Genomic DNA, 27,039 nt, shown 5'->3' on the forward strand with positions numbered 1-27,039 from the left:
CTCCTTCATGCAAGTGATCCTCCTGCCTCACCCTCTCAAAGTGTTGGAATTGCAGGCATGAGCCACGGAGCTGGGACAATTTTTTTATTTCTTTAACAATAGAAGGTCACTACTGAACCGAAAGTGCTACATGCCAAAAGTTGCCTGAGCGAAGTATGAGGGAAGTATTCTCCCTGACCTAAGCTGCTGGAGATCCCACTCCTTTCGGACTCAAATGGTCTGCTTCACTCATCTGTGAAACCTGCCTGCTCCCGATGCATATTTGAGTTTGAGATCCTTTAAAGCTTTAATCTCCATTAAATTGCAGAATTTTTAGCAAAGGAAACACATTAAGGATTTGACAGTCTTATTTTCACTTCACTACAAATGAAGGTCCTGACAGCTGTTTTTCCGGGTTTATTTATTTATTTATTTTTTTATTGACACGTAGTCTCTCTCTGCTGCTCAGGCTGGAGTGCAACGGCACAATCTCGGCTCACTGCAACCTCCACCTGCCAGGTTCAAATGATTCTCCTGCCTCAGCCCCCTGAGTAGCTGGGATTACAGGCACCCACCATCACGCCTGGCTAATTTTTGTATTCTGAGTAGATACGGGGTTTCACCATGTTGGCCAGGCTGGTCTCGAACTCCTGACCTCAGGTGATCCACCTGCCTCAGCCTCCCAAAGTGCTGGGATTACAGGTGTGAGCCACTGCCCCCAGCCTTGTTTTTCTATGGGAAAAGATCCATAGCTTGGGGGCTCCATGTTCTGAAGAGGATGCAGACAGTTGCTACCAGTCTAGCAGGGAAGAAGACAACACGAGACTGAAAGTAGAATGTAAGGTCAGAATTTCACAGTGGGGCTGCCAGTCGGGAGTGCACCTGCCTTGCTCTTCAGGAACTCTGTCATGGCTCATCTCTCTTCCAGCCTAGCTGCACTGAGCAATGGGTACCCTGATTCCAGAGTTGACTTTGCTGGAGCCAAAACAATTTAGTTTTAGTTGGCCAGGCCAGTTGACACAGGCCACCCTGCTCGTATCATCAAGAAAAGCTGAGGATTTTGGACCACCTGGTTGAACTTGTAGACTCTCTCCATGGCACTTCAGGCAATAGGTTTTGTCCATACTGTGCTTGTTCCATGCAGGAGGAGTGCCTGAAGTGCTTACAGCCAAACCAGGCCCTGGTGATGCTCCTTTTCCCAAGAGGGTGCTCCTGGAGCATCACCGGCCATGCTGTCATTTCCTATGGCTGCGTCCTGGGCCAAAATACAAGCAGCTTTGAGATGTAACTTATTATTTTTTTCCTTATGCATTAAAAAGGCCAAATAACATTAAAAATGAGTTATCTAAAGTTTTTTGTTTTGTTTTGTTTTTTGAGACAGAGTCTTACCCTGTCACCCAGGCTGCAGTGCAATGGTGCGATCTTGGCTCACTGCAACCTCTGCCTCCTGGGTTCAAGTGATTCTCCTGCCTCAGCCTCCTAAGCAGCTGGGATTACAAATGCGCGCCACCACGCCTGGCTAATTTTTTGTATCTTTAGTAGAGATGGGGTTTCACCATGTTGGCCAGGCTGGTCTCGAACTCCTGACCTGATGATCCACCCACCTCAGCCTCCCAAAGTGCTGAGATTACAAGTGTGAGCCACTGCAAACAGCCTACAGTTTTAACATTTTAAAAAATGTTTATGGTTAGCTAGAATGTTTGACAATGAGGAGAAAAATCTGAGTGCTGAAGGGTCCATAAAGGTCTTTTTTTTTTGAGACAGGGTCTCAGTCTGTTGCTGAAGCTGGAGTGCAGTGCTGCCATCATGGCCCACTACAAACTCTACCTCCCAGGCTCAAGTGATTCTCCCACTTCTGCCTCCGGAGTAGCTGGGACTACAGACTCCTGCCACCACACTCTGCTAATTGTATTTTTTGTAGAGACAGGGTTTCGGCTTGTTGCCCAGGATGGTCTCCAACTCCTGGGTGGCAAGCAATCCTCCTGCCTCGGCAACCCAAAGTGCTAAAATTACAGGAGTGAGCCACAACTCCTGGCCCATAAAGGTCTTTCTAAATCAAAACCAGACCCTTTTGTTGTCTTCTGCCCAGTCTGCTCATGGTTCTAATTTCCAAGTGTATATTCTTTTTCACCCACGTTGTAATGTTTGTTGACTTAAACCATATAGATGATGGGGAAAAAACCTGTTGGATCACATTATTCAAAACTGTTTCCCAGAGTTGCAGGAAAACAAAAGGTACCTCCTTGGGAATCTCCATTGCAGGCACAAGTCATCAAGGCTCAGCACCTCCCAATTTTTTCAAAAGGCACTATGACAAATCAAGGAACGCCTGTGCCTTACTCTTACCACTAGGTGTCACACGAAACAATCAGGAATAAAGACAACCAGGTCCTGAAGGCTACCAGAAATATAAAACCATAGAAGGTGGTGCAAAACCTTATTCCTCAGATATTTTTATTTTTCATAACCATTTTTATACCAGAAGCCAAATATCTTCTTCTGATGTATCCTCTATAATTGGGACATTTAGAGTTTGATGTTTCTGTACATGTTTAAAAGAAGTGAATTTCCCCAGATGGGGGTGGGTGGACACCCACCCTTTATTTTCCCTAACAGTTGGAGTAGAAAATAGTTTTGAGTATATTCCAAATTATAGTGTAGTCAGTCTGATTTTCGCAGTGTGTTTTCAAATGTGTTAATACTAAGACTGCTTTGGCCAAATGATTCATATACTGCCAAGGGGTTCCTGGGTAAATTTCTATGCATTTCAGTTTCTTTTTAGGGAAGTAGGAACAATATCTATCTTACAAGATTAGTTCTGAGAACTAACAATGTGGTACCTAAGGCACTGGAATTCTTTCAAAAATTTATACCCTGACATTTCCAAAAGCCATGGTCACCCTTACAAAGGAGAATTAGCCATGCATTTGTAGACACTATGACTTTTAAGCTACAAAAGACCTTAAGTAACATTCAAGCTAATCTTATTATAAAAGTAAGTATACCACAAAAAAGTTAACTGACCTCTCCAACTAGTGTACAGTTAAGACTGCACTTGAGATGGCCCCCTGCAGTCCCTGTTTCACCTTGCCTCAATCATTGTAGAATTGCATATCATAAGCCTACAGAGACAGTGGTATCTATCCCTGGGAAGTTTTCATTGTAATATATGATCATTACTACCCTGAAGGTTCTATCTGATTTTAATTTTTCCCTTCATACTTGGTCTCTCTCTATTGAGTCAGATTTCTTACATTCTAACATTAGGGGAGGGGTGGAGATTTGAAGAGGGGAAGGATTGGTTAGTACACGGCCAGTCAAGGTAAAGATGATTGCAATCATCACCAGAAATCTCTGCAGAACTACAGAGGGCTCCTGGGACTAATTCTGAAGAGCTCTGACCGAAGTGTGCTTTATTTTGCCTGTACCAATTCTATCAAGTAGATGAATTCAGTCCATGGCTTGCAGGCTTGGAGGTAGAGGTGGGATGGAGAGCATAAATTACATTTCTGCAGGTGAAACCAGAGCATAGTGAGCTGAAACCCCTTTCTACCTGGGTGGCATGAATGGGTCCAACTGCTACTATCCCCCAGGACGAGGGAGCAAGGAGGGGTGGGCAGGATGGGAGGATGGAGCTGCCTTGAGCCTCCTGCAGGATGCCTGGCAACTACTTTCTTAGCGGTCCTTAAGGTCCAGTCTCGGTTAAGGCACTAACTAAACTCATTCTTCAGCCTCCTTCTCTAAGTGCTCCTCGAATTGCTCAGTTTGGATGCCCAGAAGTAGGCTCAGGATCCATTCTCTGCGGCAGCACAATGTAGGTCAGATAGCATGAACGCAATAGCTACTTATGAACACAATAGCCACTCTGTTATTGCAAGGTATCCACAACCACCACTACAAAGATTAACACCTTGCTTTACTTGGGAAAAAAAAATCATGGTCCTATTCAGCAGTTTCCCCATACAGGGAGAGTTTGCCCCTCCCCCAGTCAACAGGGCTGTTCATCCCTAGGAAGTGATTTGAGAGTTCTCCAAGGATTTAGGCTTTCCACTCCTCCAAAGCTTTCACAGTTCTACCTGGCAGAGGTGCGTGGGGGGTAGGGGAGGAAGGGCGCGAAGCTAAACGTGCCCGTACTGCAATGAGCCTGATACTGGCAGAAACAGAGGAGCGGCCTGCGACCCCATAACCACAGTGCGTCCTTCCCCTTAGAAGTCTGGGGAAAACAAATCCCTACGCCCAGCCATCATTTCCACTCTTGCGTTTTCGAAAGATCAAAAAACGGAAAGGACCGGCAGGTTGGCAAACCCCAAAGAGGGACCGCCCATCAGCTCGGCGTCCTTGGGATCTCAGCAGCCGACGACCCCAATTCAAATCGATCGTGGGAAACCCCAGGGAAAGAAGGTTCACTTGCAGAGAGACAGGATTACAGGGTGCAGGCTGCAGGGAAGTACCGGGGGGAAGGGGGCCTGGTCGGAAGGACTTTCCAGCCACTTGGCACTCATCAAAAAGTTCCCTGTCCGTGACCCCAGTGGCTCATCGCAGGGAGTTTCTCCGATGAACCCCAGCTCAGGGTTTAGGCTTCTTTTTCCCCCTAGCAAAGGACGAAGCCAGTTCTCTTTTCTGGTCTGACTGGCTTGGAAATTCCCCGCGCCTGACCCCGCCCCAGAGAAATCCCCCGCCAGCGTTTATAGGGCGCAGCGGCGGCGCTGCAGAGCCCATACCAGCCCGTGCCGCCGTCCCGCCCGCCAGCGCCCCAGCGAGGAAGCAGCGCGCAGCCCGCGGCCCAGCGCACCCGCAGCAGCGCCCGCAGCTCGCCCGCGCCATGTTCCAGGCGGCCGAGCGCCCCCAGGAGTGGGCCATGGAGGGTCCCCGCGACGGGCTGAAGAAGGAGCGACTGCTGGACGACCGCCACGACAGCGGCCTGGACTCCATGAAGGATGAGGACTACGAGCAGATGGTCAAGGAGCTGCAGGAGATCCGCCTCGAGCCGCAGGAGGTGCCGCGCGGCGCGGAGCCCTGGAAGCAGCAGCTCACCGAGGACGGGGACTCGTAAGTGGCGCAGACCCGGAGCCGGGGGTCGTCGGGAGGGCCGGATGCGCGCGGCCGGGGAGTGGGAGGCGCCGGGCCTGGAGGCCGAGCTGGGGAACTAGCGATGCAGCCGGGCTGGCGCCGCGGCGCCCTGGGGCTCCTGCACCGCCCCGAACGCTGCAGGGCTGCAGGGCCGCGCGGGGCACCGGCCCTACTCGGAGGGGCAGCGGCTGGGCCCTGGTGGAGGGCAGCGTCGCCACACGCCCCCTCCCCCCAGGCCTGTCCTCTAGGCCGGGGGCGGGGCGGCAGCTGGGACGCGAAGTCCCGGGTTGCATAAGGCGGGGCGGGAGTTTCTGGCCGCTGGCGGGCGCCGAGCAGCCGGGAGGGGAAGTACAGGGCGTTCCGAGCTGGCGGGAGGGCGGGGCGGTCTGGCCGGCGCCCGCCGGGGCCGCGGGGGGAGGGGGGCGGAAAGTCCCTGGGCGCCTGCCAGGAACACTCAGCTCATAATAACCTCGCGGAAAACACCGCGGCCTCGGCCTCCAGAAACCCCGGCCTTGCGCAATCCCCCGCAGCCCGCGCCTCCCTGGGCCCCACGCGGTGCACTCACCACCCCTGGGGTTTTTCCCTCTCTTCCCCACAGGTTTCTGCACTTGGCCATCATCCATGAAGAAAAGGCACTGACCATGGAAGTGATCCGCCAGGTGAAGGGAGACCTGGCCTTCCTCAACTTCCAGAACAACCTGCAGCAGGTGCGCCGCTTGCCTGGCCCGGGCTCTCTAACTCTGGGATGTAGCAAAGTCACCCCAGATCCTTTCTGAATTCAGGGCCACTGGTCATTATTCACACTCACCTTTTACTTCACGTCAGCCCACATCCTAGAGAGTGAAGGAAATTCCACTGATTTGGTGAGGTCTTTATGACCCACCTGGAGTCTCTGCTATTTGCCAGTCCTCCCCACCCGCCTGTCTAGGAGAAGCAGCACCCAACCAGGAGACACGGGTTCAGGGGAACTCAGGGTGTGGGTTTGGTCCGTGGCTTACTTTCTCTGGTCTCTCCTGCATTCGTAGACTCCACTCCACTTGGCTGTGATAACCAACCAGCCAGAAATTGCTGAGGCACTTCTGGGAGCTGGCTGTGATCCTGAGCTCCGAGACTTTCGAGGAAATACCCCCCTACACCTTGCCTGTGAGCAGGGCTGCTTGGCCAGCGTGGGAGTCCTGACTCAGTCCTGCACCACCCTGCACCTCCACTCCATCCTGAAGGCTACCAACTACAATGGTATGTCTGCCTCCCTGCCCTGCCCCACCCCTTCAGGTGGCAGGTGATTGGAGAAGGGGCAGGTGGGCCAACTGAAGGAGTCAAGGCAAGAACTTAAAACTCCCAGCATTTGAAAGGTTGAGAAAATATGTGTGCAAAGTGCCTGTTGGATGCCTTTATAAAGTTCCTTCAGAATCCAGACTGTGGGTTCTTAAAATTCAGAAGATATGACTATTTGTCCCATAAAAGAATAGGTGAAAGGAGTGAGAGTTGAAACAGGTGGTTATACTTTTTTCGTTTTGTTCTTCCAGGCCACACGTGTCTGCACCTAGCCTCTATCCATGGCTACCTGGGCATCGTGGAGCTTTTGGTGTCCTTGGGTGCTGATGTCAATGCTCAGGTTAGTGCTTCCTGCCTCTGATGCACTGAGTCAAGTTCCTCGTGCTCATGTTGTGAGCAGAAATTCCAAACGCAGCCATAAGCATCTCAAATTCCTTTTGGTTTCAGGAGCCCTGTAATGGCCGGACTGCCCTTCACCTCGCAGTGGACCTGCAGAATCCTGACCTGGTGTCGCTCCTGTTGAAGTGTGGGGCTGATGTCAACAGAGTTACCTACCAGGGCTATTCTCCCTACCAGCTCACCTGGGGCCGCCCAAGCACCCGGATACAGCAGCAGCTAGGCCAGCTGACGCTGGAAAACCTTCAGATGCTGCCGGAGAGTGAGGATGAGGAGAGCTATGACACAGAGTCAGAGTTCACGGAGTTCACGGAGGATGAGGTGAGTCTGTGAACTCCTTCGGCTCTCTAACTAACGAGGGACCATTCCCTTCACCCTCCCGGGCCCCTAGAACTGCTCCTTATCAGAGGGGTATCTGTATAATGAGTCTGTCAAATTTCTGTGCATAACCAGTATCCCAATAATGTACCTTTTTTTTTTTTTAATAGCTTACCCTTTTTTAAAGAAAAGCATTTTTTTAAACATTTTTAAAATGGGAGTTAAAGGCAAACTCCCTCAGCCTGTAAAGTTCATTGTATTTGGGCTATGGAGAATGGAGTCCAAGGGTTATTTCCAGTAGCGGCCTCCCCATCCCAGTAGGTTGGCAGAGCTCTGAAAGTTTAACGTGTCTTCTTTCCCCTTGTTTTCAGCTGCCCTATGATGACTGTGTGTTTGGAGGCCAGCGTCTGACATTATGAGCGCAAAGGGGCTGAAAGAACATGGACTTGTATATTTGTACAAAAAAAAAAAGTTTTATTTTTCTAAAAAAAGAAAAAAGAAAAAAAAATGTAAAGGGTGTACTTATAGCCACACTGCACACTGCCTGGCCTAAAACGTTTTATTGTAGTGGGATCAGCCCTCATTGTGTTGCTTTTGTGAACTTTTTGTAGAGGACAAGAAAGATCATTGAAATTCCAAGAAAACTTCTTTTAAACCTCACCTTTGTGGGGTTTTTGGACGTTATCAAAAATTCATGGAAGGACCACATTTTATATTTATTGTGCTTCGAGTGACTGACCCCGTGGTATCCTGTGGCATGTAACTGCCAGGAGTGTTAGACCTTTCAGTGATGTGGGGTGAAAAGTTACTACCTGTCAAGGTTTGTGTTACCCTTCTGTAAATGGATGTATATAGTGTATTGTTGGTAATTATTTTGGTACTTTTATTATGTATATTTATTAAACAGATTTTTACAAATGAGTTATCCTGATCTTTTTCTTCTTGTTCTGAAGTTCCATCCTCCGGCAGAGGTGGAGGTGGAGCATTGTAGGGGAGCAGGGAACTCCCAGCAGCTTCTCACACCTGACACCCAGCCTCCAGCAAAGCTTTGCAGGCACCCTGGGCCCAGTGTGTGGGAGGGAGGCTGTTGCAAGGTTATAGGAAATACCAGTCTCAGGCTTGGGGTGGAAGTGTGCTGCTTGGCCTGTGGTTGGAGAGGTCTCCATTGTCATTCAGTTATCCTTTGATTTAAACTGTTGCTGGACCCTAACTGCCACTTGAGGAAATTATTTTGGCCAAGAAGAATATGCTGAATTCATATAGAGCTGGGAAAGATCTCACTAATACAGGAAGTTCTTAAGGACATAGGCTCAGAAATGGGACTGTACTGACATTTGTTAGCAGATGCTCACCTCTGAGCCTCAGTTTTCTCATTAGCTGGGCTGTTGTGAAAATTAGATAAGACAATCCACGTAAAATGCATAGCAGAGTGGCAGGCATGTAGTGCTAAAGAAAAACAAGCTGTTACACAACATCCTTTATGTCATACCAGGAGAAACAAGTACAGAGAGCATGTCCTGTCCACGGTCACCTTGCACGAGAGGTAGGTGATTAACATACTTAACACGCACTTATTTTGGGGTAAACTTCTTTTAAGAGCATTCCATCTCTTTATGTGTTTTGTTACTGGCTGTAGTAGAAAAGTAATAAAGACTTGAAGGGTCTCTTATCAGTTCAGTCTACTGACTGTACTGAATGATTCTGCAGAAGCAAATGTCGCAAGAAATCAGTAATGTGAAACTTGACTTAGATGCTCTATCTTGAGGTTTTCATCCCTAAAATGGCTCTCTTGCCTAGGTAGAAAGAAGAATAAAGATGGGTACACTAAAAGCTCAGACTTTACTGCTGTACAATATAAAAAATCCATTTGTACCCTGTGAACATTTTTATTAAAAAAATTTTTGGAGACAGGGTCTCACTTTGTTGTCCAGGCTGGGGTGCAGTAGTGCAATCACAGCTCACTGCAGCCTCAAACTCCTGGGCTCAAGCGATCCTCCCAACTCAGCCTCCTGAGTAGCTGGGACTACAAGCATGCACCACCATGCCTGGCTAATTTTATTTGTAGAGACAGGGTTTCTCTATGTTGCCCAGGCTGGTCTCAAACTCCTGGGCTCAAGAGATCCACCCACTATGGCCTCCCAAAGCACTGGGATTACACGTCTGAGCCACCACACCAAGCCAAAATATTTTAGAGAAAAAGTAAAGTTACTGCATTCTAGAAAATGCAACGTAGTGTATAATTGCAATTTATGTCTTTGACTTATACCTAAGAAAAAATTATTACATTATCCCTTTCCTGATCCACAAACGATGTCAAAGTCAAAAGAATATGGTCACCTTGGACCAAAAAGGAGCCAATATTTAGTGGTCTTCCACATATAAGGAGTGTTACTACAGACTGGTTAAAGCCAGTTCTGCCCCAGTTCTTTTTTTTTTTTTTTTTTTTTGAGACGGAGTCCCGCTCTGTCATCCAGGCTGGAGTGTAATGGCGTGATCTCTGCTCACTGCTAGCTCCACCTCCCGGGTTCAAGCGATTCTCCCTGCCTCAGCCTCCCAAATAGCTGGGATTACAGGTGCCTGACACCACACCTAGCTACTTTTGTATTTTTAGTAGAGGCCAGGGTTTCACCATATTGCCCAGGCTGGTCTTGAACTCCTGACCTCAGGTGATCCGCCTGCCTCAGCCTCTCAAAGTTCTGGGATTACAGGCATGAGCCACCGCGCCCAGCTCTGCCCCATTTCTGTAGCCTCAGTCCATCTGGAACCCAGCACTGGCGGTCCCTCTACCAGTCTTATTCTCTGTCAAAGTGCTCAGGTTCTTCACTGAAATTCCTTGTCCCTCCCCAAGCACCTCAACACAGGTGTTAAATGACCTACCACAGGAATTAGGTCAGTTAGGTTCAGCTCTCAGCTAAGTGGGAGAGGTAAGATGGGAGTGGGGGCGATATCCCCACCCTCATTCTCAAAAGAACAAAGGTTGGAAACTTGGCTCCCCAATTTTGGAACGATCACCTTAGTGCTTTCTACTCAGTCAAACGTGACTCTTCTTCCCTCTGTAAAGGGGTTAAATTTGTGCCAATTCACCCATACACTGTCTCTAGATAGGTTGGAGAAACAGGACAAAACTGTGTGCCACCCCCTCATCCCCAGCCTCCTTAGCTTCCAGCTCTTGCATAGGGGTGCCACCCTCCATGGTCAAGCAAGGGTGGGCCCCTTCTCACCTACTTGGGCCCAGTCTCCCACCTTTCTAGGCTTCAGCTTTTCTTCTTTCTAGGTTCTAAACCTCAGAAAAGGTTCTGTCATCTGCATAAATCTTGAGGTAGCTGGGCCCAGTTAAGCACTGAAGGCTGCCCCGGTTCCTTACTCTCTAGTTCTTCTCCCCATTTCTCATCCTCTTTTCTTTTCTTTTTTTTTTTTTTTGTGATAGGGTCTCACTCTCTTGCCCAGGTTGGAGTGCAGTGGTGTGATCTTGGCTCACTGTAACTTCCACCTCCTGGGTTCAAGCAATTCTCCTGCCTCAGCCTCCCGAGTAGCTGGGACTACAGGTGCACACCACTACACCCGGCCAATTTATATATTTTTAGCAGAGATGGGGTTTCACCGTGTTGGCTAGGCTTGTCTCGAACTCCCGACCGCAAGTGATCCGCCCGCTTTGGCCTCCCACGGTCCTGGGATAACAGGTGTGACCCACCACACCCAGCCCTCCCTGCTTTTCTTTTCTTTTTGTTTTAAATGTATTATCTTTCTGTCCTGCCTGTTGCTTGGGTGACTGGAGCCTGGAGTTCCCTAAAGGAAAATTTTAGGAAGGAAACATTCTAGTCTGTAGAAAATCTTCAAATTCCTAAGCAAACAAGAGCAAAAGATCTCAAAGCAAACAGGCCAGCAGACGGAGAGCCTTCTTTAATGCACTTTGATTTCCTCCAAGAAGTTACAGATCATGTGGGGACAAGTAGGACTAAGAGTGCCTAGAGAGAGGGAAGTGATATGAGGGGGAAATAATACGTCACATCAGCAACTTCCTTGAATTCGGTTCCTTGATTCCTTCTGCCTGCCTCATCCATGAGGATACATTTCCTGTAGAGGCCACGTGTACCAAGCCCTTCCAGAAAGTAAGGATTTTTTCTTTAAAGAGGGAACAAACGAGTCTGAGCAATCTGAAGACCTTCCCCTGGGGCCTGGAAATTCAGAAGGCTGCGAGCTTGGGTGGATTTGCATGGAAAGTTCAATTGCTACTGGAAGTGATTAAGTGGTGACAGAATTGAGTCTGTGAGATGGGTCTTCCTTCCCCCCCCACTTCCCATCCCCCCACCCCCACCCCACCCCGGCTTTCTGCCAGATTTTCATTAATTTGCCTTAAGTGTAGCTGAAATTTCATTTGGCAAGAAAAGTCTGAGTTGTGGAACTCCAGTCTGGAACATGCCCAAGAAACATTCCCCAACCTCTGGTGCCTGGATAAGAATATCCCAGGCTGTTTCCCCACTGAAAGAGAGCATTACAGAAACTGAAACTGGACCTCACCTGTGTTTCCCTCCTAGAGAACTGCAAATCTCCATCCCATTCCTTCATTTGCCTCAAAAAGAACGATTCTCCAGGCCTCCCACCAAGGAGGAATAAGCCGTGGCCTCTGCCCCCAAAGAGCTCCTTGCTTAGGTGGAGAGGGAGACAGCCAAGCACATGGAAAGGCACGGTGAGATGAGAGGCCACAGCACGAGAGCTGAGCCCAGGCGCCAGCGCGGAGTGGGAGTGGGAGAGACCGGTCCAGAGCTCATATGCCAGTCAGCTATTTACCTGCCAGTACTATATTATCTTTTTTTTTTTTTTTTTTGAGACGGAGTCTCGCTCTGTCGCCCAGGCTGGAGTGCAGTGGGGAGATCTCAGCTCACTGCAAGCTCCGCCTCCCGGGGTCACGCCATTCTCCTGCCTCAGCCTCCGAGTAGCTGGGACTACAGGCGCCCCCCACCTCACCCGGCTAGTTTTTTGTATTTTTTAGTAGAGACAGCGGTTTCACCGTGTTAGCCAGGATGGTCTCGATCTCCTGACCTCGTGATCCGCCCGCCTCGGCCTCCCAAAGTGCTGGGATTACAGGCTTGAGCCACCGCGCCCGGCCCAGTACTATATTATCTTTTCCCATGCCCCAAGTGACTGTGGCAGGCACCCTTTTCACAGGGGGCAGGAAGTATGACCCAGCTTCAGCCAATTTGAGTCACTGAAAAGTAGGACTGGACCCTAAACACTGACATGAAAACAGGTCCAAGGACCACAAACTGGCCAGCAATCCAGGTAAGTGTGACCAGGTGTGGGGGCTCATGCCTATAATTCCAGCACTTTGAGAAACTGAGGCAGGAGGATCATTTGAGCCCAGGAGGTCAAGACCAGTCTGGGCAATACAGGGAGAGCCCATCTCTACAAAAAAAAAAATATATTAAGGCCTGACGTGGTGACTCACACCTGTAATCCCAGCACTTTGGGAGGCCGAGGCAGGCGGATCACTTGAGGCCAGAAGTTTGAGACCAGCCTGACCAACATGGTGAAACCCTATCTCTACTAAAAATACAAAAACTAGCTGGCATGGCGGTGCACGCCTGTAATCCCAGCTACTCGGGAGGCTGAAGCAGGAGAATCGCTTCAACCCAGGAGAGGGAGGCTGCAGTGAGCTGAGATCACGCCACTGCACTCCAGCCTGGGCAACAGAGCGAGACTCTGTCTCAAAAATTTAAAAAAAAAAAATGTGTATATACACACACACACACACACACACATATAAACATATATCATATGTGTGTGTGTATATATATATAAACTTTAAAAAGAAAACAGCAAAAAAACCCCAGCTAAGTGTAATAGGGGAGATGGCTGACACAGCACAAGGCCAAAGGCATAATCATCAGGGCTCCAAGAAAAGAGTAAAATCTTGAAGGAAATGTACTTGAAGGATGGAAATCTGGTTTTTTTTTTTTTTTTTTTTTTAGATGAAGTTTCGCTCTTGTTGCCCAGGCTGGAGTGCAAATGGCACGATCTCAGCTCACCACAACCTCCGCTGCCTGGGTTCAAGCAATTCTCCTGCCTCAGCCTCCTGAGTAGCTGGGATTACAGGCACGCACCATCACACCTGGCTAATTTTGTAGTTTTACTAGATACGGCATTTCTCCATGTTGGTCAAGCTGGTCTCTCTCTCCCTACCTCAGGTGATCCGCCTGCCACAGCCTCCCAAAGTGCTGGGATTACAAGGCATGAGCCACCGCGCCCGGCCGGAAACCTGGTTTTAAAATGAGCTTATTTGTACCTGTGGTAGGAGATTGCTGCGGTGTGCAGGCTGACCCCTAACTAAGCATTGGAACTGGAAGGAGTGGAGAGGCAGCTGCTCCCTCTCTGTGACCGAGTCCCCACTGCCCATGCTGGAATATGAGAAGTCTTAACAAGCAGTTCACTGAAAAGCATCAGAGAAAATATTAAATAATAATTTCCCCTTTAATATTGCTGTCATTCCATATATTTTTTTTGAGACGGAGTCTCGCTCTGTCACCCAGGCTGGAGTGCTGTGGCCGGATCTCAGCTCACTGCAAGCTCCGCCTCCCGGGTTTACGCCATTCTCCTGCCTCAGCCTCCCGAGTAGCTGGGACTACAGGCGCCGCCACCTCGCCCGGCTAGTTTTTTGTAGTTTTTTTTAGTAGAGACGGGGTTTCACCGTGTTAGCCAGGATGGTCTCGATCTCCTGACCTCGTGATCCGCCCGTCTCGGCCTCCCAAAGTGCTGGGATTACAGGCTTGAGCCACCGCGCCCGGCCCATTCCATATATTTTTACAATTTCTTAAGTATAACCTATATGAAAAATAGTCAGCTACTTAAAAGTAAGTTTTTATTTTATTTACTTATTTTTTTGAGATAGAGTCTCACTTTGTCACCCAGGCTGAGGTGCGGTGTCACAATCACGGCTAACTGCAGCCTCAACCTCCCAGGCTCAGGTGATCCTCTTACCTCAGCCTCCCAACTAGCTGGGATTACAGACGTGTGCCAACACACAGGGCTACTTTTTGCATATTTTGTGGAGAGGGGGTCTTGCCATGTTGCCCTGGCTGGTCTCCAACTCCTGAACTCAAGCTATCCTCCCACCTCAGCCTCCCAAAGGACTCCAGTAGTATGAGCCATTACGACTGGACTTCAAGGTCAACTTTTAAAAAACTTTTCAACTGACTGTGCGAGGTGGCTCAAGCCTGTAATCCCACTTTGGGAGGCTGAGGCCAGAGGACTGCTTGAGCCCAGGAGTTCGAGACCAGCCTAGCAATGCAGTGAGACTGTCTCTACTTATTTCTTTCTTTCTTTCTTTTTATTTATTTATTTTTTGAGACAGAGTCTCGCTATGTCACCCAGGCTGGAGTGCAGTGGCACAATGTCTGCTCACTGCAAGCTGCACCCCCCGGGTTCATGCCATTCTCCTGCCTCAGCCTCCTGAGAAGCTGGGACTACAGGTGCCTGCCACCATGCCTGGCTCATTTTTTTGTATTTTTAGTAGAGACGGGGTTTCCCCTTGTTCACCAGGATGGTCTCGATCTCCTGACCTAATGATCCACCTGCCTTGGACTCCCAAAGTGCTGGGATTACAGGCAGCAAACACCGCTCCCGGCCTGTATTTATTTAATATGTATTAAATATTAAATATTAATATTTATTTAATAATATAAATAAAGGTCGGGCACAGTCACTCCCACCTGTAATCCCAGCACTTTGGGAGGCCGAGGCGGGTGGATCACCTGAGGTCAGGAGTTCGAGATCAGCCTGGCCAACATGGTGAAACCCCATCTCTACTAAAAATACAAAAATTAGCCGAGTGTGATGGTGGCAGCCTGTAATCCCAGCTACTCGGGAGACTGAGGCAAGAGAATCACCTGAATCCAGAAGGCGGAGGTTGCAGGGAGTGGAGATGGTGCCACTCCAGCCTGGGCAACAAGAGTGAAACTCTGTCTCAAAAAAAGAAAGAAGAAAGAAAAGAAAGGAAGGAAAGGAAGGGAAAGTGTAGAGGACTACGTGCTCCCAAACGAGACGTTCCTGATAAGTCCTGCTCTTGTAAACGAAGCAGGGCGAAGCAGGGCGTTCCCCATAAATAAGTCCTGCTCTTGCAAAGGAAGCAGGGCGTTCTGATAGGAGCCAGCTGCAAACAGCAGACCCTGGGGGCTTGTTTATGTGTAAACATCTTGAAAATCCAGAAAGTCAGGGAAAGGTCAGAAAAGCAACAATGTGTCTTGTGACTTGGCAACATTCCACAAACGACTGTATAAAATAAAGCGGAGCATGTCGTTCGGGGTGGCCGCCATGTTTGTCTTGTCTTGTGTTGTCTTGTGTGTTCATTCCTTTGTTTAGGAAACACGCGGACCCCTACAGGAAGGAAAGGAAGGAAGGGAAGGAAGGGAAGAAAGGAAGTAAGGGAAGAAAGGAAGGAAGGAAGGAAGAAAGGAAGAAAGAAAGGAAGAAAGGAAGGAAGGAAGGAAGAAAGGAAGGAAGAAAGGAAAGAAAGGAAGAAAGGAAGGAAGGAAAGAAAGGAAGAAAGGAAGGAAGGAAAGAAAGGAAAGAGAGAGAAAGGAAAGAAAGAAAGGAAAGAGAGGAGAGAGAGAAAGAAAGAAAGAAGGAGCGATTGCTTGAGCCCAGCAGTTCGAGACCAGCCTGGACAACACAGTGAAACCCCATCTCTACAAAAATACAAAAAATTTAGCTGGGCGAAACCTTGTCAGATAAAAAAGAAAGAAAGAAAGAAAAAAAAAAGCAGTTTCCAAGCACGCACAGGAATTCCCACTAACAAAAGTGTTTTCAGGTCATCAATCGTCAATATGTTCCTTATGTATCCGTTGCTATCCAGGCCGGGCGCGGTGGCTCAAGCCTGTAATCCCAGCACTTTGGGAGGCCGAGATGGGCGGATCACGAGGTCAGGAGATCGAGACCATCCTGGCTAACACGGTGAAACCCCTTCTCTACTAAAAAATACAAAAAACTAGCCGGGCGATGTGGCGGGCGCCTGTAGTCCCAGCTACTCGGAGGCTGAGGCAGGAGAATGGCGTAAACCCGGGAGGCGGAGCTTGCAGTGAGCTGAGATCCGGCCACTGCGCGGCAGAGCGAGACTCTGTCTCAAAAAAAAAAAAAAAAAAAAAAAAATGTTCCTTATGTATCCGTTGCTATCCTACCAAAATTGGGCAAATATTACAAAGGATGGTCTGAATTTCTGATGTTTTATGTTAACAGAAAACTGTCTCATGGAAACTATATAATAATGCAGAAAATGCAAGATCTGAGATCTCAGGAGACCGCAGTAAACTGAACAATCCTGTGGGACTCAGATATCCTACTTCATCTCCTCTGAAATCTTTTTTTTCTTTTGAGATAGTGTCTTGCTCTGTCGCCCAGACTGGAGTGCAGTAGCGTGATCTCGGCTCACTGCAAGCTCCACCTCCCGGGTTCACGCCATTCTCCTGCCTCAGCCTCCCGAATAGCTGGGACTACAGGCGCCTGCCGCCATGCCAGGCTAATTTTTTTAAATTTTTAGTAGAGACGATGTTTCACTGTGTTAGCCAGGATGGTTTCGATATCCCAACCTCGTGATCCGCCTGCCTCGGCCATCCAAAGTGCTGGGATTACAGGCGTGAGCCACCATGCCCAGCTGAAATCTTTACTATTGTTTCATATGGTGCTAAATAAAGGAAGTGAGGCGCGTCTGCTTCCAGGAGTTTCCAGTTGTGCAGTCTGGGTTTGGTTCTCACCAAGGCTCAGGTCTACCCAAAGTCACCACATTAAACATTTTGGTCAGACTTTTTAAAACTTCACAGTATTTTAATATTCATCTCTGGGGATGCCCCAAACAAACAAGCAAATGCAACTTTTTTTTTTTTAATGGAGTCTTGCTCTGTCGCCTAGGCTGGAGCGCAGTAGCGCGGTCTCGGCTCACTGCAAGGTCTGTCTCCCAGGTTCAGGCCATTCTCCTGCCTCAGCCTCCCGAGTAGCTGGGACTACGGGTGCCCGCCACCACGCCTGGCTAATTTTTTTGTATTTTTAGTAGAGATGGGGTTTCACTGTGTTCGCCAGGATGGTCTCCATCTCCTGACCTCATGATCCGCCTGCTTCGGCCTCCCAAAACGCTACAGGCCTGAGCCACTGCGTCCTGCCACAAATGCAACTTTTTAAGGATCAATGAGTAACTTCCTTCAGGTGACGTGTTTTAGTACCAACTCGGTTTTAAGTTGATTTTTAACATTCTCCTTCATAGGCCTTCCCACCTACGTCATTGAGAGGCAATTTCCCAAGGCAGGACCTTGCCACGTGGCCCACTGTATGTTGCCTAGCTACTGGGCAGCTGGCTCTATAGACTCTTCTGTGTACATAAATTCAATCACTCTTTTCTCAAAACAGAGTAAACCTCTGGTTTGAAAGAGAGACTCAAGCTTTAGATACACAAATATCCTGCAATCTACATGTCAAACGGGAGTGGAAGCTTTCATTTCTTAGAGGCTAGAACAGAGGGAATAACAGTATCCCAGCAGACAAACCATGAAGAGCTCTGTAGGTGTGTGCACAACTTCCCAGGCTTGAAATGTGCGCAGCAAGGATGTCCTCAAAGGACTCTGTGCACGTGGCCCTCCACCCATGGTCCCCACAGCGGGACCAGCTCCACACACAGGGAAGGATGGAAAGGACACCCAGAGCCAGCCTGGCCCTGGGGCCTCCCCTCCTGGCTTTCACGGCTCCTCAGATTGGGTCAGTCATACCAAAAGGACTTTCTGGAAGGAGGGCACCAGATTTTCTGTTCTGAGAAGATGGTGGAAGGCAGAGCTGAGTTCACTGCTTGTGGAGGAGAGAGAATAGCCCCTGCACCGAGCCTACATCGCAGCTACCAGGGGAAGTGGAGAGGCTAGGATCTCACTGAGAATTTCAAGATTGGTTTAAAGAGGACCTTTCAATGCAGGGGCTTGCTTGGGATTGGGGGAGATCATGATACAGTAGTTTCAGGTTGGTAGAAATAGCTAGGCAAGGGGTTTGAAATGTCTTAGGTGTGAAATGTCTGTTGATGCTTCTATTAAATAAAACTCACCTATTAAAGAGTTGATGGGCCTCTTGGGAAATTCCTGTAATAAACAATCAAGTTATTTGCCTGGGAAAGAGTCTCTTGGAATAGTAAAGTTATTGTACCAAAGACAGTGGGAGAAAAAAGTCATGGTAATGCAGACAATAAACCTGGGGGTAGAAGGGGATAGTTTCTGCCTCAATCTGACTAGTCATTAGGTCTAAAGACCTGAGGACTAGGACACATGTCAAATATATTTCAATAAATTAAAAAGGTTAAAAATTCAGGAAGTGGACCCATGGCAATGTTGGGGTCTGCTAAACAGGACAGGGAGCATGGAGGAGGGGTGCATTAAAAAACAAGCCTTGGGCCAGGCTCAGTGGTTCACACCTGTAATCCCAGCACTTTGGGAGGCTGGGGCAGGCAGATCACGAGGTCAGGAGATCGAGACCATCCTGGCTAACGTGGTAAAACCCCACCTCTACTTAAAAAATACAACAAATTAGCTGGGCATGGTGGTGGCACGCACCTGTAGTCCCAGCCACTTGGGAGGCTGAGGCAGGAGAATCACTTGAACCCAGGAGGCGGAGGTTGTACTCAGCCGAGATCACACCACTGCACTCCAGCCTTGGCGACAGAGCAAGACTCGGTCTCAAAAACCAAACAAAAAAACAAGCCTTACCTGTTTTAGAATCTCACCTATCACTGACAAGCCTTAGTTCCAATCCCATCACACTAATTGCGTGATGCAGAGGACCCAGGTAATCCAGCTATGGGTGAACAATAATGGTGGTAGGTGCCATTTATGAAACAATGACTATATGCCAGGCATATGTGATCATCACGGGGGGCATTATTGAGGAAACCAAGGTTCAAAGAGGCTTAGTGATTTGTCTGAGGTGATGAAATCAAGAAAAGTGGCCGTCCTGGGACTCAAACCTGCTCCCTTTGGCTCCAAAGCTCTTTGTTCCCAGACTGGTCAGGGTGGGCCTCCTCATTTTGCTGAAGATGTTCAAGGCTTCTCAACAGCTGCCATTTTCCACTGTGCCTTGTGTTAATCTTACATGGCCCTGGCCACCAAATAAACTTATTTTACTCTGAGAAGTCATTTGCTACTGTTTCTATTGTATAAAATTTTCTCATAGGAAACACTGAAAATTTACCTCATAGAGAGAGGTGACAATGTGCTAGCAGCCCTCACTCTCTGCGCCTCCTCGGCCTTGCCGTCCACTCTGGCGGCGCTTGAGGAGCCCCTCAGCCGGCCACCGCACTGTGGGAGCCCCTCTCTGGGCTGGCTGAGGCTGGAGCCTCCTCCCTCTGCTTGCGGGGAGGTGTGGAGAGAGATGCGCGGGCGGGAACCGGGGCTGCGCGCTGTGCCCACGTGCCAGCGCGAGTTCTGGAGAGCACGGGCATGGGCTCGGGGGCCCTGCACACCAAACCGCCCCCCAGCGCCGCAGGTCCAGGGCAGTAAGGGGCTTAGCACCCAGGCCAGCTGCTGCACAGGTTGCTCCAAGTCCCTCCCCCTCCCCCTCCCCCTCCCCTCTCCCCTCCCCCCTCCCTCCCCCTCCCCCTCCCCCCTCCCCCTCCCCTCCCCCCTCCCCCTACCCCTCCCCCTCCCCCCTCCCCCTACCCCTCCCCCTCCCCTCCCCCCTTCCCCCCTCCCCCTCCCCCTCCCCCTCCCCCCTCCCCCTCCCCTTCCCCTCCCCTCCCCCCTCCCCCTACCCCCCCCTCCCCTCCCCCCTTCCCCCCTCCCCCTCCCCTCCCCCTTCCCCCCTCCCCCCTCCCCCCCCCTCCTCCCCTCCCCCCTCCCCCTTCCCCTCCCCTCCCCCCTCCCCCTCCCCTCCCCCCTCCCCCCTCCCCCCCCCCCTCCCCTCCCCCCTCCCCCTCCCCCCTCCCCCTACCCCTCCCCCTACCGCAGCCCAAGCCTCCCCAACGGGCACCACCCCCTGCTCCATAGCGCCCAGTCCCATGGACAGCCAAAGGGCTGAGGAGTGCAGGCATGGCTCGGGACTGGCAGGCAGCTCCGCCTGCACCCCTGTGCAGGAGCCACTACGTGAAGCCAGCTGGGCTCCTGAGTCTAGTGGGGACTTGGAGAGCCTTTATGTCTAGCTAAGGGATTGTAAATACACCAATCAGCACTCTGTGTTTAGCTCAGGGTTTGTAAATACACCAATCAGTACTCTGTGTCTAGCTCAAGGTTTGTAAATACACCAATTGGTACTCTGTATATAGCTAACCTACTGGAGACTTGGAGGACTAGCACTCTGTGACTCTTGTGTCTAGCTCAAGGATTGTAAACACACCAATCAGCACTCTGTCAAAACGGACCAATCAGCTCTCTGGAAAGTGGCCCAATCAGCTCTTTGTAAAATGGACCAATCAGCCGGATATGGGTGGGGCCAGATAAGGGAATAAAAGCAGGCTGCCAGCCCCAGCCAGGGGCAACATGGTTGGGTCCTCTTGTGTACTGTAGGAGCTTGGTTGTTTTGCTCCTTGCAATAACTTGTTGCTCAGCGGGTTCACGTTGCTTTTATGAGCTATAGCACTCACTGGCAAAGGTCTGCAGCTCAACTCCTGAAACCAGTGAGACCACGAATGCACCAGGAAGAATGAATAACTCCAGATGCGCTGCCTTTAAGAGCTGTGATAGTCACCACGAAGGTCTGCAGGTTCACTCCTGACAGCGAGACCACGAACCCACTGGAAGGAAGAAGCTCCAGACACATCTGAATGTCTGAAGGAACAAACTCCGGACACACTATCTTTAAGAACTGTAACACTCACTGCGAGAGTCCGCAGCTTCATTCTTAAAGTCAGTGAGACCAAGAACCTACCAATTCTGGGACACTATAGGAGTGTGTGAAAAGTGAAAGATGCTGTAAGTCCATAGGAAACAGCATGAGCATAGCTGTGTTAGACTCTTCAGGCAGCTACAGCCGAATTCCATAGACTGGGTTGCTTATGAACAATAGAAATTTATTTGTCTGGCTGGGTGTGGTGGCTTGCACTTGTAATCCCAGCACTTTGGGAGGCTGAGGCGGGCAGATCACAAGGTCGGTGGTTCAAGACCAGCCTGGCCAACATGGTGAAACCCCGTCTCTACTAAAGATACAAAAAATTAGCCGGGCATGGTGGCACACACCTACAATCCTAGCTGCTGAGGAGGCGGAAGCAGGAGAATCACTTGAACGTGGGAGGTGGAGGCTGAAGTGAGCAAGATCATGCCATTGCACTCCAGCCTGGGCGACAGGGTGAAAAAAAAAATTTTTATTTTGTCACAAGTTGCGAAGTCCAAGATCAAGATGCTAGCAGATTCTGTCTGGAGAGGGCCAGCTTTGTATTTGAAGATGATCCCTTCTTGGTGTGTCTGTACGTGGTGGAAAGGGCCAGCTAGCTTGCTGGGGCTTCTTCCTTCCATAAGGGCACTAATCCCATTCATGAGGGCTCCATCCTTATGACTTAATCACTTCCCAAGGCCCCACCTGACACCATCACCTTGGGGATTAAGATTTCAACATAGGGATTTTGAAGGGACGCTAACATTCAGTTCATTGCAGTAGCCTTGGATGCAGTCTTGGCACACTAGGCTTTAGTAGAGGAAAGGCCTCCTTGCTGCTGGCAAAGAGGCTCCAGCCAGCTCTGGTCCCAGCTCAGGATACTATCCCAGGAGGGTATTTTTTCTTTTTGGAGACAAAGTCTCACTGTGTCACCTAGGCTGGAGTGCAGTGGCATGATCATGGCTGACTGCAGCCTCAGTCTCCTGGGCTTAAATGATCCTCCCACCTCAGCCTCCCAAATGCATGGGATTCTAGGTGCATGTCACCAAGCCTAGCTAATTTTTTTTTTTTTTTTTTTGAGAAACTGTCTCACTCTGTTGCCCAGGCTGGAGTGCAGTGGCGCAATCTTGGCTCACTGCAACTTCCACCTCCCAGGTTCAAGCAATCCTCCTGCCTCAGTCTCCTGAGTAGCTGGGATTACAGGCATGCACCAACATGTGTAGCTAATTTTTGGTTTTTTAGTAGAAGTGGGGTTTCACCATGTTAGCCAGGCTGGCCTCGAACTCCTGACCTCAAGTGATCCTCCTGCTTTGGCCTCCCAATGTGCTGGGATTACAGGCATGAGCAACTGCTCCCAGCCCTGGGATGGTTTTTGACAGCAGAAACCCACCAGCAAAGGAGAAAAAAACTCTGCCTCCTCAGAGGCTGTAGGGAAGCCATGGCTGAGGTAATTGTGTGATTAAGTTTTGAGCCCATTTCCAGCTGACCCACTGGGGTGGAGATGGGTATAGAATGAAGACGCCTGCAAGGCCTGTCTGACCTGGGAAGGCCAGGTCCTGGGAAGCCCTGGGACCTGGGAAGGCCAACAACCAGGAACACCCCGGGTGGCTCTCATGACAGGCAGCTTTCAGAGCAATCAATCATTCTCCATTTGCGGTTCAGACCAACCTGGCTCCCACTGGAGGCCCTACTCTCTATACCATATAACCCTGGACTAGTGGCTTAACCTCTCTGAGACTCAATTCCTCATCTTTAAAGCAGGGTGACCGCAACTGCCTTGCAGAGTGGCTGTGAGGCTTAGTTATCACTCATGATGTCTGTAAAGCTCTGGCAAAGTGCCTGATACATAGTAGGCACTCAGTAGGTGACAGCTTTGATTAGGATGATTAATTACACTAATGTGAAGAGCTCTGACAGCCCTCCCTGTAGGCATGTTGTTCCCTGCAAGCCAGCACTTCCTGTTCCCCTACTCATAGGGTAGCCAGGACCTGAGGAACTAGATACTCTAAGGATAAACTGGAACATCTAGTCTTCCCTCTTGACCCTCCCTAAACTTGTCCCTTGCCACGGGGGAGCCCCCTTCACCAGGCCCTTCCCAGCCTCCAATACCTGCTCAGTGCAGCCCTGACCCACAGGAGCTGCTTGAGACTGAGGGGCATGACCCACCAGGCGGAGGCATGAAACTGAGGGCTGTCATGGGCCTACCCCAGGTGCAAGCCTGGAAGGCCCTGGACCTCTGGGAGTCTCCTCAAGTCATGGAAGGTGAGAGAAGCCTCTGCTCCTGTGGTCAGCAGTGGGCCAGGTGGCAGATTGCTGACGGTAACGGGGATACGACTCAGTAGGGAAGCCGGACCTGGTTAAAGAGAGAGATGAACACCCCCTCCTGGGGCCTTGCCTGGAGCCCTTTGTGAGGGGGGCAACAAATCAGGCAGAACCTTGGGTCCTCAGCCCTCCACATCCTGCCTCTGTAGTGCAGAAAGTGGGCTTTTATTATAAACACTTTCCTTTTCTTCTACCAGTGGTGGGAAAGTTGGGGAAGGAGAGAGCCTCCTCCAGTGGCAGCACTAGCTGGAAGAGAAAGAGGGAGGGAGGAAGGCTGCATCCCCCCAAACGCCCCTCCTTGTGCTTTGCTATTCAGCGGAAGGGGAAAGCTGGACACCGTTAGAATGGTGCAATCCTGGCTGGGCCTGGTGGCTCACCCCTGTAATCCCAGCACTTTGGGAGGCCAAGGCGGGTGGATCACCTGAGGTCAGGAGTTTGAGACCAGCCTGGCCAACACAGTGAAACTCCGTCTCTGCCAAAAATACAAACATTAGCCCGGCATGGTGGTGCACGCCTGTAGTCCAGCTACTTGGGAGGCTGAGGCAGGAGAATGGTTTGAACCCAGGAGGCAGAAATTACAGTGAGCTGAGATCGTGCCACTGCACTGCAGCTTGGGTGACCGAGCGAGACTCCTTTTCAAAAGAACAATAAATAAATAAATAAATAAAAGAATAGTGCAATCCTACCAATAAACACAAAACCACGCCAAAGTGTTCTCCCCACCAAGATTCTTGGTTATAAGCCAAAGAAACTAATGCTGGACACTTTGGACAGAAAGGAGATTTGTGGGTCAAGCATGGTGGTTCATGCCTGTAATCCCAGGACTTTGGGGGACCGAGGTGGGTGGATCACTTAAGGTCAGGAGTTCAAGATCATCCTGGCCAACATGGCAAAACCCATCTCTACTAAAAATACAAAAAACTATCTGGTGTGGTGGCGGGCACCTGTAACCCCAGTTACTCAGGAGGGAGGCTGAGGCAGGAGAATCACTTGAACCCAGGAGGTGGAGGTTGCAGTGAGCCAAGATTGTGCATGAGACTCCATCTCAACAACAACAACAACAACAACAACAAAAAAAGAGAGAGAGAGAAAGAGAGATTTGTGAAAAGGATCTCGGGGAGCCTTAAGAATCTCCAGGTGACCTGGAGAGCAAGAGAGATCCGCTGAGCTCACTCCTACAGCCGACCTCCCGCAACCCCTCATGCTGTGCCTGGAATGCATACAGGTTTTCCCATTGTTAGCCTCTGATTCGAGGTCTGGGCAACCTCCGTCAGATGCCACACAAGGCAGGCTGGGAAAATGAGTGCCTTGCATTTGTGCTTCAAGTCAGTGCATCCCCTAAACATAGGAAATGGGTCCAGATGACAAATTTGAGTGACAAATGTCCCAAGATGTCAACAGTGGTTATTGCTGGGTGGTTGTGTTCTATGGCATTTTAAAAAAGTATTATTTAGAAATTCAAATATACACAAATGTAGACACAATATTAAAATAGATGCCACCTCCAGCTTTGTTATCAGCTCACGGGCAATCGTGATATTGTGAAGATATATATTTGGGCCTTCTCTCACCAGGTGTCCTTGTGGAAGTGACATGATGTTTAAACCCTGCGTAGCAATCCCTGACCCACTGCTGTGATGCCCAGGGAAGACAGGGCAACCTGGAAGTCCAACTACTTCCTTAAGATCATCCAGCTTTTGGATAATTATCCAAAATGTTTCATCATGGGAGCAGACACTGTGGGCTCGGAGCAGACACTGTGGGCTCCAAGCAGACACAGTAGATCCACTCTTCCCTCCAAGGGAAGGCCGTGGTGCCGACGGGCAGGAACACCATGATGGGCAAGGCCACCCAAGGACCCCTGGAAAACAGCCCAGCTCTGGAGAAACTGTTGCCTCCTCTCCAGGGGAATGTGGGCTTTGCGTTCACCAAAGAGGACTTCACTGAGATCAGGGACCTGCTGCTGGCCAATAAGGTGCCAGCTGCCGCCCGTGCTGGTGCCATTGGCCCATGTGAAGTCACTGTACCGGCCCAGAACACTGGTCTGGGGCCCGAGAAGATTTCCTTTTTCCAGGCTTTAGGCATTACCACTAAAATTTCCAGGGGCACCACTGAAATCCTGAGTGATGTGCAGCTGATCAAGACTGGAGACAGAGTGGGAGCCAGCGAAGCCACACTGCTGAACATGCTGAACATCTCTTCCTTCTCCTTTGGGCTGGTCATCCAGCAGGTGTTCAACAATGGTAGCATCTACAACCCTGAAGTGCTTGACATCACAGAAGAAACTCTGTATTCTGGCTTCCTGGAGGGTGTCTGCAGTGTTGCCAGTGTGTCAGCACACTGGCTACTCACCTGTTACATCAGTACCCCATTCTATCATCAGTGGGTACAAAGGAGGTCTGGCTCTGTCTGTGGAGACTGATTACACCTTCCCACCTGCTGAAAAGATCATGACCTTCTTGGCTGATCCATCTGCCTTTGTGGCTACTGCCCCTGTGGCCACTACCGCCACGGCTGCTTCTGCTGCTGCGGCAGCCCCAAATAAGTTTGAAGACGAGGAGTTGGAGGAGTTGGACGAGGATATGGGATTTGGTCTCTTTGACCACCAAAAAGCAACCAACTCAGCCAGCTTTATTTGCGAAACAAGGGAATAAAGGCTTACTTCTTTTTTTTTTTTTTTGAACAAAAATGTATATACATCTTTGGTCTTCATCTGGTTTCCTGGCATACAACTCCTAAAATCCTAGAATCTCTAAAGTAACATGCCGTTTTCTGTATACTAATGAGTTAACTGCTGGTTGGCCACCCCTAGCAGCTTGCCAGTCACTGGAAAGACCAAAGAAGGATGAGAGGGTTGGACTTTCAGTCCCACCCCTGCCTAACCTCCAGGGAAGGGAGAGGGGCTAAAGGTCACAATAGCCATGGTTTAATCAAGCATTGCCTACATAACGACACTTCCATACAAACCAAAAAGATGGGATTCAGGGAACCTCCAAGTAGCTGAACACATGGAGGTTTCTGGAGGTTGATGTGCGGGGGAGGGCATGGAAACTCCATGCCCCTTTCCCCATGCCTGGCCCTGTACATCTCTTTATCTGTATCCTTTGTAATATCCTTTATCATAAACCAATAATATAAGTATCTGAGTTCTGTGAGCCACTCTAGCAAATTAATTGAACTCAAGGAGAGGGTATTGGGAACCCAGATTTACAGCTGTCCGTCAGAAGCACAAGCAAAACAACCTGGGCCTTGCGATTGGCGTCTGAAGTCTTAATAGGACTAAGTCCCCAACAAGTGGGATCTGAGGCTGTTTTCCAGGTAGACAGTGTCAGAATTGAGCTGAATTCTGCTACTTGCTTGGTGTATGGGGAGATACCCCCACACATCTGGTCACTGAAGTATCTGTGTTGTTTAGTAAGAAAATAGGGAGAGCACTTCGGTTTGTTTTTTTCCTGTATCCTCAGAGCAATTTTATTTCATTTATACTTTTATCCGTCTCCCTCTCCCCATTTCAAAGTGATACAGGAGTTAAGAAGAAATTACTGGCCGGGCGCGGTGGCTCAAGCCTGTAATCCCAGCACTTTGGGAGGCCGAGACGGGCGGATCACGAGGTCAGGAGATCGAGACCATCCTGGCTAACACGGTGAAACCCCATCTCTACTAAAAAATACAAAAAACTAGCCGGGCGAGGTGGCAGTCGCCTGTAGTCCCAGCTACTCGGGAGGCTGAGGCAGGAGAATGGCGTAAACCCGGGAGGCGGAGCTTGCAGTGAGCTGAGATCCGGCCATTGCACTCCAGCCCCGGCGACAGAGTGAGACTCCGTCTCAAAAAAAAAGAAGAAATTACTTAGGCAGATAGTGA

At 49.8% G+C, this 27,039-nt stretch overlaps 1 protein-coding gene, 1 long non-coding RNA gene and 1 pseudogene across 2 annotated transcripts; all 3 read left to right on the forward strand.

The window, feature by feature from the left end:
• The first annotated feature begins 656 nt into the window (after positions 1-656).
• LOC117069811 lies at positions 657-19,399 on the forward strand. The gene is made up of 3 exons (XR_004431674.1): positions 657-683; positions 18,025-18,028; positions 19,252-19,399. It is a non-coding gene; the product is annotated as an uncharacterized LOC117069811 (long non-coding RNA).
• Positions 4,056-7,959, forward strand: NFKBIA (NFKB inhibitor alpha). The gene is made up of 6 exons (XM_033188267.1): positions 4,056-5,028; positions 5,648-5,756; positions 6,075-6,285; positions 6,576-6,664; positions 6,772-7,041; positions 7,410-7,959. The coding sequence occupies exons 1-6, from the start codon at positions 4,802-4,804 to the stop codon at positions 7,455-7,457; spliced, it is 954 nt and encodes a 317-aa protein (XP_033044158.1). The 5' UTR covers positions 4,056-4,801; the 3' UTR covers positions 7,458-7,959.
• Positions 19,400-24,815: 5,416 nt separating the features above from the next.
• Positions 24,816-25,853, forward strand: LOC117071324 (annotated as a pseudogene).
• The last annotated feature ends 1,186 nt before the right edge of the window (positions 25,854-27,039 follow it).

The sequence above is a fragment of the Trachypithecus francoisi genome, unplaced genomic scaffold (assembly GCF_009764315.1).
Source record: "Trachypithecus francoisi isolate TF-2019V2 unplaced genomic scaffold, Tfra_2.0 Lachesis_group3, whole genome shotgun sequence".
NCBI lineage: Eukaryota > Metazoa > Chordata > Mammalia > Primates > Cercopithecidae > Trachypithecus > Trachypithecus francoisi.